This window comes from Panthera uncia (genome assembly GCF_023721935.1).
Source record: "Panthera uncia isolate 11264 chromosome E2 unlocalized genomic scaffold, Puncia_PCG_1.0 HiC_scaffold_20, whole genome shotgun sequence".
NCBI classification, from domain to species: Eukaryota; Metazoa; Chordata; class Mammalia; order Carnivora; family Felidae; genus Panthera; species Panthera uncia.
In genome coordinates, this window is record NW_026057589.1 from 21890485 (window position 1) to 21905715 (window position 15231).

The 15231-nt window shown below is 60.3% G+C and overlaps 1 protein-coding gene and 1 long non-coding RNA gene across 2 annotated transcripts in view; one reads left to right on the top strand and one right to left on the bottom strand.

Annotated features, from left to right (window-relative positions):
- CRISPLD2 (cysteine rich secretory protein LCCL domain containing 2) overlaps positions 1-2969 on the top strand; it is a 58990-nt gene extending 56021 nt beyond the window's left edge. The window contains exon 15 of the mRNA XM_049622687.1: positions 525-2969. Coding sequence (XP_049478644.1) covers positions 525-579 — 55 coding nt within the window. The 3' untranslated portion in view covers positions 580-2969. The remainder of the gene's footprint in view (positions 1-524) is intronic.
- Positions 2872-7196, bottom strand: LOC125916471 (uncharacterized). The gene is made up of 2 exons (XR_007455927.1): positions 6877-7196; positions 2872-3517 (listed from the first exon to the last, which is right to left on the bottom strand). It is a non-coding gene; the product is annotated as an uncharacterized LOC125916471 (long non-coding RNA).
- Positions 7197-15231: the final 8035 nt, after the last annotated feature.

Consider the following 15231-nt stretch of genomic DNA (forward strand, 5'->3'; position numbering starts at 1 on the left):
TGCCTCAGCCTCCTCGCCTGCACACCAGGGTCACTCACGCAGCCCCCGGGGAAGAAGGCCAAAGGCGCGTACGAGACCGTGCAGCGTCCGAGCCTAGCCCGTGTGCTGTTTTCGTCACGGCGGCTCAGGCGTCCTCGTCACGATGCTGTCCTGCCGATCGGTCAACCAGACGGCCACCGGTCGAGCCGGCGGGGGGTAGCCGACGCCAGGCAGCGGTCTCGGAGGGCGCGCTGGGTTCAGACAGACTGGGGCCGGCGACTCCCGGAGTTCAAGGCGAATGAGTTAGCGGCCCTGCCTGACCTAGATTCCCCCCCCCCCCCCCCCCCGGGCCGCCTTGCGGAAAGAGTGGAGCCTGCCAGCTGTTCCTGGCAGGGGCACGCTGTGTTTCCAGCAGTTGCGGGCAAGTGTCCCTGGGCCACGATGCTTCCACCCTGGGGCCAGGGGACACCCAGCTCCCGCTTTGCGGCTGCCTGAAAGACGCCCTCCAGACCTTGCGGTAATGTGGCCTCTGCCTTCTTTTTCAGCCTGAGGACCCCTCGTGACGGAAAGGCCTTCCGGATCTTTGCCGTCAGGCAGTGAATTCCCAGCGCCGGGGAGAAGGGGCGTCTTCGAGAGGGCTTCAGGGTTTTGCTTTTTATTTTTATTTTGTCACTTGGGGGGGGTGGGCTGGGGATATAGAGAGGCGGGAAACTTCCTTTCAATGGCGTTCAGTGTCACACCCTTTGTGCCTTTGTCTGAAACCACACGGAGAAACGGCGCCCTCGGGGTCCCGGCCGGATGGCTGGTGACTGGCCCCTCTGCAGGGACAGTCGCCCAGGTGCCCCTTCCCGGTGCTCTTTGGTGGGGGGTGGGGGGGGGCGTGGGGAAGGTTCCAGGCCTGCGGACGTGGCAGGACCCGGAGCTCACGCCGGGAGGCAGGCGGGGGCGGGAAGGGGCTCACGGAGCATCCAAAGGGTTTCAGGAAGGGAGTGGAAGGTGGTTATTTAAAAACTTTGAAAACACAGTCCGTCCCCACCAGTGGAGGAAAATGGGCTTAATGTTTGCTGGTCAGACAAATGGGCTGGAACGAGGGGCCGGGGACGTGAGGCCCGGGCTCGGCCCTGGTCCCCGTCCTCGCCGGCACCCTGCCTCGCACAGGCTGGTTCTGCGGACGGCAGGGCTGGCTTCTTTAGGGTTCCGCAGTGACCCCAGAGATTTATCTCGTCTTCGTCCTTCCCTGTGTCCGCGTGGCCCGTCTGTTTGCTGCCGTGACCTTTGGTCTCCTTGAGGACAAATGAACCAGGATCCTTTCTTTGCCCCCTCCCCCCCCACCCCGCCCCGTAGCCCTCGCCCCAGCCCAGACTGGTTTACGCACGATGTTTCCCACCGGGGTCTTTGCTTTGCGAGCGGTTCTGTCGGCAACCCCACTTTTTAATTTTTTTTTTTTTTTAAACAAAACTCTTAGCGCCCGTCGGTCCCACTGTTTCGTTGCTGCCTTGAAAAAGTGGCAGTCAGATGTGCAGAGTCCCCATCCGTGGGATGACCCAGTTTTGAGCAGCGGGAGGAATGGATTCCTCAGTGCATTCCTCGCCGAGGTTAGCAGCTCTGGGAAGGGGGGGGCCGTGTGTGGTTATGAAACGGTCCTGCGGCATAACAGCAAAAGCGACAGTAACACTCTAGAAGGATTTCTCTTCCTGTTTTTGTGGAACGGCTCTTGCCAGACGTTCCTCCGGCTCTGAGGAGCGTGGGGCTCTCTGGTTTCCACTTTACAAAAGTCCTTCACAAGCCCAGACCAAAAACCCACAGGGAAAGAAAACACCCTTTGGTAAATAGCGTTGCTCCACAGAAGGTGACGCTCTCCCCGCCCCCCCCCCCCCCCCCAGGCCGGCCGGCCGGCAGGTCACCTCTGGGAACACCGGTTTCAAATCCGATCTCAACTGGCCGTCAAAATATTGGAAAGGCCAAGGGACCAGCAGACGGGTTTTTTGTTTTGTCGGGGTTTTTTTTAAAGCAAAGCTGGGATGGTCTGGACAAGGAAGCCTCCCCCGGGGAAGGAAGTCCCAGGTTGCTGAGTGCATCCCGACTAAATTCACAGACTGGAGGTGAATGGCTTCCCTCCGGCCGGAGGGAGTTGGTGAGAGCCGTGAAACTCTTCGCACGCTGAGCTGAGAGCAGAAGAATTTGGTCAGCCTGTCAGTGACGGGTCTCGTTACAGCCCAAGATCTGGGTACTTGGAAACTTCTGGATTCTAAGGGTTGTGCTGCTGGACTTCCGCTTCATCAGACTCTGCTCTGTGACCGGCCTTTGGCGGCTGTGGCTTTGCTGGGGCTCCGGGCTTGTTAGAAGTCGAGGCGGCCCGCGGGTGTCCCAGGGGGCTGGCCGTGAAGGCGTCCCACCCAAGGGAGAGTCTGAAACTTCCAGAGCGAGTCCAGCCCATCATCTGGGGGCTCGTTTGGGTTTCCGAATGTCTCATGAACCGGCCCGTCTAACAGGATAGACAGATCCCCCCTCTCCCCCGTCCCCCCGAACCAGAACTCGTCCCTCCCGTGCTCACAAACGTTTTGAAACTGGAACCATTTTCCTTCTGAAGATGGAAACAGGCCTACAAAGGCAAGGCCCCTGTAGTCAGAGACCATCTCTAACTTCGCGTGTTAGCAGGACCCGTTGCCCCCGTGGGCACTTGACCCACAAAAAGATGACGAATCAGGCCAGCGGTGTTTCAGGGTCTGACCCTGCCCCCCAAACGAAAAGGTTCTCGTTTCCTGCAGATTTTTGCCCCCACTGTGTTCTGATTTTTTTTTTTTTTATATTGTCTGTAGGCTCACTCAGCCCGCAGCTTACATGTGTGCTTTTTTCTATGAAAAATGATGTATTTTACTACTTCCTGTGTACAAAAAGTTTATTGTAAATTGTGTGTGTGTGTGCTTTGCACGAACGGGGACCACGTTGCTGTCGTTTTGTCGTTTCAATAAACCTGGTTTGATTTCTAACGTGTCTCTGTGTCGTGTCTCTCGTCGGGCAAATCCGAACAGTCTGTGACATCAAACGTTGGAAACCACCTCGGAGGCGCCTCGCAACTGTGTTTACACCACGCGTGTGACACACGGGCGTGGGGGGGTGCCAGTCCCTGCGGTATTTTCTGGAGCCCCGGGGAGACCCCCACCTGACAAGCGGCAAGAGGGGTGTGCCTTAAAGGATGCAGACCGTGCATGGGTGGGGGGAGGGGGGTTGCCAAAATGCAGCTTCTGGCCCAGCGGGTCTGGGCGGGGGCCCGGGCACCTGCACGTTTCACGACCTCCCGGTGACGCACACCCTGCTCGCCCCCAGAGCTTATGCTGTGTGTCAGCCGTTCGTCCGCTCGGGCGGCCCCAACCGAGCACCACGGACCCGGGGGCTCAGACGACAGAGATTTATTTCCTCCCGGTTCTGGAGGCTGCACGTTCACGGTCAAGGCGTCCGCAGGGCTGGGAAGCCGGCCACCTTCCCCCGTTTCTTGTCTCTGTGCGTGCATCCCTCGTGCTGCTGCTTGCTTGCTTTCCTTTTATTTAAAAAAATTTAAAAATGTTTATTTACTTTGGAGACGCAGACAGAGCACAAGTTGGGGAGGGGCAGAGACAGAGGGAGACACAGAATCGGAAGCGGGCTCCAGGCTCCGAGCCGTCAGCCCAGAGCCCGACGCGGGGCTTGAACTCACGGACCGCGAGATCGTGACCTGAGCCGAAGCCAGAGGCTCGACGACGGGGCCACCGAGGTGCCCCTGGCGCTTCTTCCTAGAGGGACACCAGTCCTATCGGACGAGAGCCCTACCCTTATGATCCCATTTAACCTGAATTAATGAACTCCTTAGAGGTCCCGTCTCCGAGTACGGTCACATTGGGAGTCAGGGCTTCAACATGTGGACTTGGGGAGCGAGGGGGGACACCAGCCCCTTTCGGTGACATCGCAGCCGTGTGTCCCCACGCGTCCCAATACGCGGCAGTCGCGGGAGGCTTTCGGGGGCTTGGCTGCTCTTTTCGTCCACCGTCCACGCTTCTGCCTCTGTGTGCTCAGTCACCTCTGTTTATGTTCTTTTCATTGAGGGTGGGATAGCTTTCCTCCGTAATGAGTATATTTAGGCTGTTAAAATGTCGATTTGATTAAAAATATTACACGAGCGCTTGTGCGACGGGAGTGCACAACTCACGGAGACTGGGCAGCGGCCGGTGTCGGGCGAACGCTGGTTCCTGACGAGTGCCAGGTCAAGTCCGTAGAAGTGCCCTGATGGCGGTTCTCACAGGCCACCGGGAAGCTTCCTCCCCCCGCACCCCCGCCCTAGATCTGCAGCCCCTTCCTCCTGCATCCAGAAGTCCTGATGTCCCGGGACACCTCAGTCCTGTGCTGTCCCCAAACCTCCGCATGTCAAAGCTGCAGCATCGGCTGGGGGAGGCGGTGGCCGCGAGGAGGGGGCCGGCTTCCTCCTCGTAGAAGTGACCGGAGACGGGGCAGAGTAGCGTGAGTCCGTGCTGAGTGTCGTGGGGGCTCAGCACCAGGTGACACGGTGGCAGAGAGCACGCACCGGGGAGTCCCTGGGCCGTCCCCACCTCTTATGGGCACCAGGACCTCAGACAAGCCACTCTGCTTCCTCAGGCCTCACGGCGATCACTGGTGCCCAGGGGGGAAATCAGATGATTCCTGGGGGCTCCTGGCGGACATCCCTACAAATCCTCACCCCTCCCCGGTGCCCAGGACGGCCCCCCCCCCCCCCTCGCCGTCCCCATGCTCAGGGCTTGAGACACGTCGCTGGGCGGGACTGGAAGGGCCTTCTTCCCACGATGTTCGTCTCATCAGGGAAGAAACCGTTCCCGGTGTCACCCACTGGGGCTGTTCTAAGTCCCCTTCCCCATAAACAGGCCACGTGCCCACTCCTAGGCTTGTCCCAAGCAGCCACTGGAAGAACGGGAAGGCTCCCTAAGAGCAGAACGAGGGCCCAGGGGGCCTCGGAGGCTGTTTTGAACACATGCAGACTTGCTTCCGTAGCGGGGGCACAAAGAATTACGAGTCAGGACCCAGATGTGCCTGAGTTCGAATCCCAGCTCCACTCCGCCGGCTGTGGGAGGCTGGGCAAGTTCCTGAAGCTCTCTGAGCATCACGGCCTCCTGCGTAAAAGGGCGATGGTCACGGTGTCTGTTCCCCTGGGTGGTTATGTGGACTAGGTGGGGCCACACTTGAGATGTGCTCACACCTGGCGTGTACACATAATTGCCCTGTCGCTCCACAGGGAGAGCTAACGCCCAGGGGTGTGGGCCCCAGGGAGACAGATCCCTGCCTAATTGGCAGGCCTGCCCAAAGATGAAAGGGCTCCCGTGGAGAGGGAGTGAGCTCCCTGTCCCTAGAAGAAGGCAAGCAGAAGCTGGAAGAATCTCGGACCGGAATGACCGCAAGGCCCCTTCCCTGGTTCTGGCTGCTGGCAGAGACCTGCCCTTCCCGACGCTGCCCTGCCCAGAGCGCCCTGAGGACCCGGGGACGGTGACGTGGGGCCACGAAATCCTGAGAGCATGACAGCTTCGTTCTAAAAGAAGGAAAGAACGATAGCCTCGTGGCTCTGTAGGGGGTCCGAGAGCCATCATGTCGCGTGGGGTCCCTTCCGTCGGTCACCTATCCACTTTCCAGTGTTTCACACCAAACCGAAACCTGTCCTGAACGGCCAGTGGGGCTTAAAAACTCGTCCGGATCCTTCAGGGGCACCCGGGTGGCTCAGTCGGTTAAGCGTCTGATTCTTGGTCTCATCTCAGGTCATGGTCCCGCGGTTCGTGGGTTCGAGCCCCCCGTGCTGAGCGCACGGAGTCTGCTTGGGATTCGCTCTCTCCCTCTCTCTCTGCCCCTCCCCGGCTCGTGCGCGCTCTCTCTCAAAATAAATAGATAAGCTTAACAAAAAGTTTAAGTTTATCGTGCTGCTCCCTCCGTCGGCACCTGGCCTGGCTCTGAGGTGGGGGGAGAGATGTCTCCGTGTGCCCTGTGGCTGTCACCACGAGGGACGGGGATGGGCCGGCCCGGCAGCAAGCAGCCTGCTTTCACCTCCTTACGCCATGGTGGCCGCGGTCTCCAGGGGGTTTCCTCCCCGTCCCACCGCCCCCAACACCCCCCTGACACGGGAAGGCGGCAAAGGAATTCACCTGCGCAGGTGCCCCTATGTGCCGGGTCCGGGCTGGGCTCCAAATAGATGCTGCCGTTTAACAAGGTCATCCTGAAATCATTGTCGCGCTATATGCTGACTCATCGGGACGTACGTGTTAAAAAACAAAAAATAAAATTAAAAAAAAAAAGTAGACGGTCAGTCTGCGAGCCATAGTTCCCTGGCCCCTTCTCTCGAGTGTGGACGTTGCAAACCGGTTCCTGTGCGTGTCTGGTAATTTTAGGTTGTATCTCGACATTGTGCTAACGCACCAGGGAGACTAGACTGTTCTGCCTTGAGCGGGAAATTCACTTGGCCTGGACTCAAATTCTGACACTGCACGGCCTGCAGCCGAGATCGTTTGGATTTCGCCGGCCTTCGCTGCTCTGGGCTTTTGCGCAGTTCAAGGGTCAGCGGAGACTCGGACACGCCCCCGCTGCAGCGCTCTCCTTTCTGGGGGTCCCCCCCCTACTTTCTGGGTCCTCTGGTTCTAAGACCTCAGGTTCTTAGCAGTTGATGATACAGTGGCAGCCCCCGCCCTCCCGGCTTCGGCCTCGGGGAAGGGAGGCCCCGGAGGGACAGCCCAAGGAACAAGAGGGTGAATTTTGGCTTTTAAGTTTCCGGCCAGGCTTGGCGTCTGTTTTCTCAGCTCTTTATTTCGACATCATTTCGGACGTGCAGAGCGGTTGCGAGAATGGAACCAGAAGTCCCATACACCCTCCGCCCACACCCTCCAGATCACTAACCTGGGGAGACGTGTGTTGAGACCGTGTAGACGCCCCATTCCCCCTGAAACCCTCGGTGGCTGGTTTTAGCCCTCGGAGATCCTTCTTGCCCGAAACGAGTATCCCGGGGCAGTTGTCAGATGGTAACTTGCCCGACGGAAACTTCTGTGATCACACTGTGCCCTCCACCTTTGTTGGTTGGCAAGATGCTGGCCCATCCCCTTCCTCGTTTCTTCCCACGCACACACGTGTTGGGTTTTGTGTCTTATAAGGACTTTCTACGTGATATGCATACCTTACACGCACACACACGCACACACACCCCGGGACGGCTCGCCGAGTCCTCTTTCGTACCTACACAACGCCCTCCTATCATTTCCTCCTTCGCTGTTCGCTCACCCCCGGCTGCGGCGGTGGCGGGGGGGGGGGGGGGGGGGGGGCGCCTTCCAGCTGGCTTCTCCGTGATCCTGACATGGTCCTATCCGTTTTGGCACAACTTTCTGGCACGACAAGATGTTCCCGGCTCGTCTTGTACTCTCCTCGCCCCGGCCCTGGATCAGCCGTTTTCTCCAAGGAGCCCTAGTTCCTTTCAGCGGGGATTGTATGTAAATAGACATGAAAGTCTCTGGCGGAGAACACAGATGGAAGGACGCTCGCGTTGCAGAAGCCAAAACCTCACGGAACACACAGAATGTGGGAGAATCTGGCCCGTCTCCCCGGGCTCTCCGGAGGAGAGGGGAGGAGAACCCTAAAGCCAGGTGCCGGCCATCGTCTGGGGGGCTCCCCAGCCCGTGAGGCGGAGCCCCCCTCCCCTGGAGAGACTTCCAGCATCTGATGCTCGCTTCCCAGACTCCCTTGCAGCGAGGGTGCACCCAAGCGTCCTGTTCCCCTGGCCTTGAACTGGGAGCCCCTGATGCAAGGAAGCTGGTGTCCAGAGACCTCTCTCAGGGGAACGGTGGGGGCTCCTGGGGGTTCATTGTTTATCTGCAAGTCAAATTGAACTGGGTCTCCTGTGTCTTACGTGGCAACCGCGGGCCTGGGGCCGACGGGAGAGTCCAGGCCCCCGCCCGGGGCCACAAGCCCACACTCAGCCACCCAGCAGGCGGGTGCCACCAGACCGGTTCTGTGCCGTGACCTTGGGCGTCGTTTCCCCGGCTGCAGAACCTTCCTGCCTGGTCCGCCCGCCCTCCCTGAGGCCCTGTGGGATCCTCAGTGTCCTTGTGACAAGTCCCTCTTCTGTTCATAGGCGCGCAGGGCACTGGGAAGGGCCAGCTGTGACCACCTCTTGTGCCGGAGCCAGGTGGGGGCCCTTCCAGAACTTGCAGAATTCCCCAGCCTGTAGCCAGACCATCCACCCACCATGCTTCCTTCTTTCCTTCCTTCATCTATCCATCCATCTTTCTTCCTTTCTGTCTTTCTTTCTTTCTTTCTTTCTTTCTTTCTTTCTTTCTTTTTCTGTTTCTTTCCCTTCCTTCCTTTTCTTTCTTTCTCTTTCTTTCTTTCTTTCTTTCTTTCTTTCTTTTTCTGTTTCTTTCCCTTCCTTCCTTTCTTCTTTCTTTCTTTCTTCTTTTTTTCTGTTTCTTTCCCTTCCTTCCTTCTTCTTTCTTTCTTTCTTTCTTTTCTGTTTCTTTCCCTTCCTTCCTTTCTTTTTCTTTCTTTCTTTCTTTCTTTCTTCCTTTCTTTCTTTCTTTCTTTCTCTTTCTTTCTTTCTCTTTCTTTCTTTCTTTCTTTCTTTCTTTCTTTCTTTCTTCTTTCCCTTCCTTCCTCCTTGCTTCCTTCCTTCCTCCCTCCCTTTCTTCCTCCTTCCCTTCCTTCCTTCCTCACGTTTCTTCTTCCTCACGAGCCCGCGAGGCAGGTGTGGACGCCACGTTTCCAGACGAGGAAGCCGAGGCCCACTGAGGCCAGGCGCCTCGCCAGCCACAGCCGCGGGCCCACCCCAGGCCGCCGTCCCCGCAGAGACTTCCTGTCAAGCTTCCTTCCAGCCGGACTTGCGCTGGCTCGCCTGCACATTCTGTGGGACTTTGAAAATCAAGATGGAAATTACCAGGCCCTCCTATCTGCCTGCAGCCCTCCGCCCTCCCTGTCCAGCTTGGCCTGGAAACGGCCCGCTCTGGCCAAATGGGTCAGTGGAGACAGAAGCATTTGCTGATGGGTGTGGACGCTCGTGAACTTGGTCTTACCCCCAAACAAGCTGGTGCTGTTATGCAGGGGTGTGTGCGGGCCCAGGTGTGTAGGGACAACAGTCAGGACCCCGAGCGGCCCTGGGCCGAGGCCTGGGGGCACCGTCCCGCCGTGGCCCGGAGCAGGCCTGAGGGTCGAGAACCACCCACCGTCCACTCCCGCAGGAGGCTGGCGGAGCCTCGAGACGTCTGATCCCAAACGGAAAACTGAAACCACCATCCTCCGTCACTGCAGACATTTGTCGCCGGACAAGGACGCACATAAACAGCTTAATTGGAACCATACCACTGCCCTCCTCCCTCGCTCCTTCCCCGGGGCCTCCCCGCTCGCCCGGGGACGGCGGCAAACAGGCCACTAAGTCACAGCACAGGGCCCACTTGCTTCTCTTCACCGGGTCGAGCCTGCCGGGCCTCCACGGTCTTCACGACAGCCCCGCGTCGCGGGAGCGGCCGTGCCCACCTGCCCGGGAGGAAACCGAGGCGTGAGTTCCAACGTTCGGCCGAGGACGCGCAGACAAGAGGCGGAAGCCAGGTCCTGGCCAGGCTCCGCACAGACCCGGCCGCCCTCGGTGACCGAGGAGGGAGTGCTGGGGACGCTCACGCAGTGCCGCGTCCCAGCTCAGCCTGCCTCGTGGGGTGTGCCCAGCCTCAGTGCCCCCCTCGGAGTGCCAGCGGGGCAGCCACCTGCCTCGGAGACTCGTCACACGGCCGGTAGGCGCCTGAGCGGGGCTTCACCCCCGCGCGGCGTGGCCGCGACTCGGTTTCCCCCGCTGTCTCAAATCTCGGTGCTTCCGCTTCCTGGGGATGCTCTCCCCACGCCCTCACTCTTGTGCCGTCAGCCCTCCTCCCCCCGGACTTTTCTCGCCCCAGGACCATCGGATGGGGGTGGGGTAACCGAAGGGTCAGCAGCCCGTGGGTTAGAGCCCCGGCGTGGACCTTCTAGCTGCGTGACCTTGGGCCAGCTCCCTAAACTTAACCTCTCTGTGCCTCCGTTTCCTTATCGGCACCGGGGGGGCAGTCACGGTACCTGTCTCCCAGGGGGGGTGACAGGGACTCCCTGAGACTGTGCGGAAGGTGCTCACGACAGCACGCGGCACTTGGCTGTTGCCCACGGGCTCCTTACGAATAGTGACGTCTCAGTCCTCGGAGCGATCCCACGGGGGGGGGGGTGCCCATGTCGCCCCCATTCCACGTGACACAGAGAGGGTAAGCGGCTCGCCCACGGTCGCCCAGCCTGGAAGGGACAGCCCTGGGATTTGAGCCTCAGCAGGCAGGTGGGGAAGCATGCCCCTCGCCGCTGGGCCGGGCCACCCTCACCCTCGCACGCGCCACAGCCACAGGCCGGAGCCACGTGGCAGGACACGGGTGCCGACCGGACGTGGGGGCATCCGTTTCGTAACGCGCTTAATTCTCCAAACTTGGCTCGGAACGGCTGTCCCGGTTCCCAGCTCGCGGGTCCAAACAAGAAACACGCTCTTCAAAAACAACAAGTCAAGAGAGGCAAAGACTCCGGATTAGGGGGACGAGAGACCCGGCTTAGCCACAGCAAGCGGGCCCAGGTGCGGGGACGGCCGTAGAGCGCTTGGGTGGGGGCAGCCGCGACACGGGCTGGGTGTCGGGCGACCGTATTTTCATGGGGAACCAAAGACGCCGTCCTGCCCTGGTGGTCGTGTGTCCCCGACCCGGGTCGTGCTGCGGTAGGTCAGAGTCCTGTTGGTAGGAAATCCACACGGAGGCGTTTCAGAACAGGAAGGACCCGTGTGTCGCTGTAGTATCTCTCTCTCTCTCTCTCTCTCTCTCTCTCTCTCTCTCTCACACACACACACACACACACACACACACGTTTCTGCAGGTTTGCAATTACACCAAAATAAAAAGGTACAAAGTATAATGACTAGAAAAGAAAACCCGGTGCCGTCACGAGTGCAGTCTGGACGTCTCGCTCAGGCACGGACGTCCCCAACACGGACACCTGTGCCTTCTCAGCCCGCCGAGTGGCCGCAGGACATCCTCACACTCGGGTGGGCAGCCCTGAAGTGCCCCAGGTGCCCCAGACACCCTCCCCTCCCCCCCACCCCCCCGCCAGCTCCAACGGGGACAAAAGCACCTGTGTGTGTCGGGCACCAGAGTTGACCCGTGGTCAAAGACGCAGACTCACCCCTGCCCTCCGAGGACCCGCAGACACAGGAGAAGGACGGAGAGACTCCAAAGCAGAGGTGCGGGTGCTGAGGGGCCCCCGGCCCCCGTCTGGAGCAGGCTGGGAGCTGGGAAGGCTTCCAGGCGGGAATAGTTTGTGCAGGAGGAGAGGAAAAGCTAGGGGAGGCGGGGAGGGGGCGCGTGTTTCCCAGCAAGTCTGTGCGGTGGGTAGAGTTAGCCCTTTTTATAGGTGGAAAAACCGGCTCTGAGTGTGTAACTCGCTTGCCTGTGGCCTCGGGGCTGGGACGGCAGTCCTGGGGTTCACACCCAAACACCACCACCGCCACCCCGTAAGAAAGAGGGGTGACATCTACCGGGGGATGGGACCCACTGGTGCCCACAGCGGGGGGGGGGGGGGGGAGAGGACCCAGGGCCCCGCCCTTAACCTTAACCTGCCCCCTGGGCTCTAGTCCTCCCCGCCCCAGCCGCTCGGACCGCCCGGGAGGGGGCGCACGGCAGGTGCAGGCGAGCGGGTAGGGAATCGGGCGGGGGCAGGCCCACTCTGCCACCTACAAGCCCTGGGTCTGGAGTGTAAGCCTCCAGAGCTTTGTCTCCAGAACAGACACGAAGAGGGCCCGGAGCGTTGGCTCCCCTTTGCAGCGACAGCGGGGCGATGCCGAGCAGAGCCGCGATCCTTCCGAGGCTCGGACGCTTCGTCGTTCTCCCCATTTGCGGCCCAGATGCTGTGGCACGAGGTCCCCATCTCCCTGCTTGGCCACCTGCTTTCCTTCCAGACTGTGCGGGTTTCTCCTGTCGCTGGTAACAAACCCTACCACCTGCCGCTCGGTAAGAGGAGGATTGTTTTCCTAACCAAAAGGACACCGATCGCAGCAGGAAACCCTGAGGTGTCCACAGCGATGGGTCCCGGCTTGGGATCGCCTCACTCTCTGCACGTGCCACCCACAGTGGCCTCTTCCTGCGTCATTTCTGCGTCAGCCCCGGGGCCTCGGGACCTAGCCCCAAAGTTCTAGCCAAGGAGAGGGGGGCTAGAGGTTAGAGGCTGGCCACGGGAAGAGTCTGGCATTTTCTCTTCCAGGCTGGACCTGTGGCCTCGGGCTCCCCCGGCAGCTGTCCTTCAGCATGGCCCCAGGCAGAGTCAGCTCTGCACACGTGTGTGCACGCACACACACACACACACACACACACACACACAACACTGGCCCCTGGTGGCTCACTCCTCCATAATGGCAGGCCGCGATTGGTGTCGTCACGGGACAGACCACGGCATCTCCAAACCAGGAGCAAGGGGAAGGGACAGCAGGATGGGGTCCTTTGGTACCTTCCCACGCCCAGGAGGCGGGGAGGTGCCCACAACCCCGCCGGGGTTCAGGGGCTCGCGGTCTCTAGTCTCCCCTTCTTGCCGAGCTCCAGAATATCGTGCGCTGGATGCTGTGACGAGGGAGGAACCACGCATGGAAACGCACGTATATTTAATGAAATCTGTGCCGCCGACGGAGGTCCTGGTTTAGTTTTTTCCCCTGAGAGTTACTGGCTGGGCGGGGCAGGGAGAGGGGCTCCCGGCGCAGGGACGCGGTGGCTCTCGGTTAGGCCTCACCCCTGTCCGCCGGGGTCTGCCAGCCGGGCTCAGCCCTCCCCACCCGGAGCTTCCCCGGAGGAGCCGTCTGCTCCCGTGTTCGATCCGGCTCCGCGGACTGCCTCCTGAGCTCCCCAAGTTCATTGTTGAATTTAGCTTCCTTGTTAAACTTTCTCCCTTTCTCTCAAAGACACCTGCAAAGCAAACCACGGCTTGAGGTGGGAGGTGTTTTCCTGCAGCCCTGGGGCTTCTCAAAACATAACAGGCGTCCTCTCCCCCGGATCCCGAGGCCGGGAGACGAGCTGGGTTTCGTTTCCTTTCTGGCCCCGAGAAGACAGGATCCGGGTAGGGAAGAACCACTTTGCAGAAGCCCCCGGCACGGATGCCATCGGGTCGTTCGGGAAGGACGGAAGACGGCTGGGGTCCTTTGAAAGCGGGAGCCTCAGGGAAGGGGCACGGCGGGGTGGTGCCCTGACGTTCGGGAACCATCTGGGGAAGAGAACCATCAGGGGAGAGACGCCACCCTGCTCCCGAAACGTGCGGGAAGGGCCGTGCCTCCCGGTAGTGAGAGCGGGTCGCTCTCTGCCTCTGCGCGGGCAAGACTCTGAGCCTTTGGGGTCTGGGTTCCGCGACGCATGGGACTTGGGGCTGAGCTCCCGCTCCGGGAGCCCAGAACTCCCGCGTGGGAGGCGACTGCCCTTCCTCAAAGAAACTTAGCGGACAGAGTTCTTCTCCTTTGACCGAAGAGCAACAGTAGTGGTCACTGGGGCTCAGGTCGCGCTCTCGAGGTCCGTGAGTTCGAGCCCCGCGTCGGGCTCTGGGCTGACGGCTCGGAGCCCGGAGCCCGCTTCCGAGTCTGTGTCTCCCTCTCTCTCCGCCCCTCCCCCGCTCACGCTCTGTCTCTCTCGGTCTCTCAAAAAGCCGCCACGGCGATCCTAGTAACCGCGACAGTGGCGGTAAGGGCATGCCTCCATTCACCCAGCATCGCTGGGCACCTACTATGCGCCAAGCCCTACACGGAGCACCATGGGCGACGGGACAGAACCGACGCCCCGCCCGCATAGAGCTCCCATTGCCTTCTTCTGCGCTTCTGTCCTTGACAGCATGAGCGCCCTGGGGGGCAGGGAGGGGGTGTCGAGGGGCTGAGGAGTAAGAGAAGGTTCTTGTCGCCAGGCCCGGGGTCCAGGTGCCACCGCAGTGCCTCCTGGCCCAGAGTGTGGAGCACTGTTTGTCCTTGGCTCCGAGCTAAGCCATCGTCCAAACTTCCCCGCTGAACCGGTTACATAAGTGTTCCCCGAGGCCTGGAATCTTCCAGATGGCCCCGCGGCCCACCCTACCAGCTGCTCCCAGGATGTCGGCCCTGGCCACGGGCCCGGGCCCGGAATTCCTGGAGCAGGCTGATAGGGAGCAGCTGCTAGAACCCTGGGGAGGCCAAGCGTGCTGAGTGCGCACATCGGCGCGGCAGCGGCCTCTGTGTGCCCCCGGCCCTCCCCTAGAGCAGCTGCACCCCGGGGTGGAGCTGGGTCCCTGTGACCCCGGACATCTGGGCCCGCAGCACACGCCAGCCTCGAGGAAGGCATGTCGATGGCCTCCCCTCCTGTTTGCCTTGGACACGTTCCTGACGCCTCTTGTGTGATGGGGTTCTTCCAACCTGTCCTCAGGTCACCCTCACGGCCGCATCCAGGGACCGCCGGTCCCCAGACCTCCGGCCCCATCGGAAACCCCGGAGAGCTGGTTTGAAATGCCCGTTCCAGGGGCCCCGCCCTGGGAGGCCGGTGCCATCGGTCTGGGAGCGGGTGCAGGGATCTTGATCTCTGACAAAGGCCCCAGGCAGTTGCGACGCCAGCTCTCCCCCGGCCACACTTGGGGAAACACCGACACGGGTGGGATATTCTCCTCTTCCCTGCCATGCGACCCATCCACAAGGGGGACCTCTGTTTTCTCTCTCTCTCTGGATAGAAATTCCCGTAGTTAGACATGTATAGATACACTGATATGTGTTACGTGAGTTTCCTGTGGCTGCCATTACAAATGCTCGCCAACCACGTCACTTAAAAACCACAAAAGAACACTCTCCCTCTCTGCGGAGGCCAGAGGTCCAGATCAGGGTGTCACAGGGTCGCCTCCCCTGAAGGTTCTGAGGGACGGTCCTTCCTGCCTCTTCCAGCTCCTGGGGGCTCCAGGCGTCCCTTGGCTGTGGCCACATGGTCCAGTTTCTGCCTCTGTCGTCACACGGCGTCTCCTCTGACCGTGCTGATTCCTTGCCTGTGTCTCATAAAGACGCGTGTCCTTGGGTTTAGGGCCCGCTCAGATGATCCAGGATGATCTCATTTGAGATCCTTAGCTTAATTACGATGACAAAGAGCATGTTGCCAAATCCGGCCACAGTCACAGGCTCAGGGGGTTAGGACGTGGGCACATCTTTCTACGGGCCCTTCTCTCTCTATATATATATATATACACACA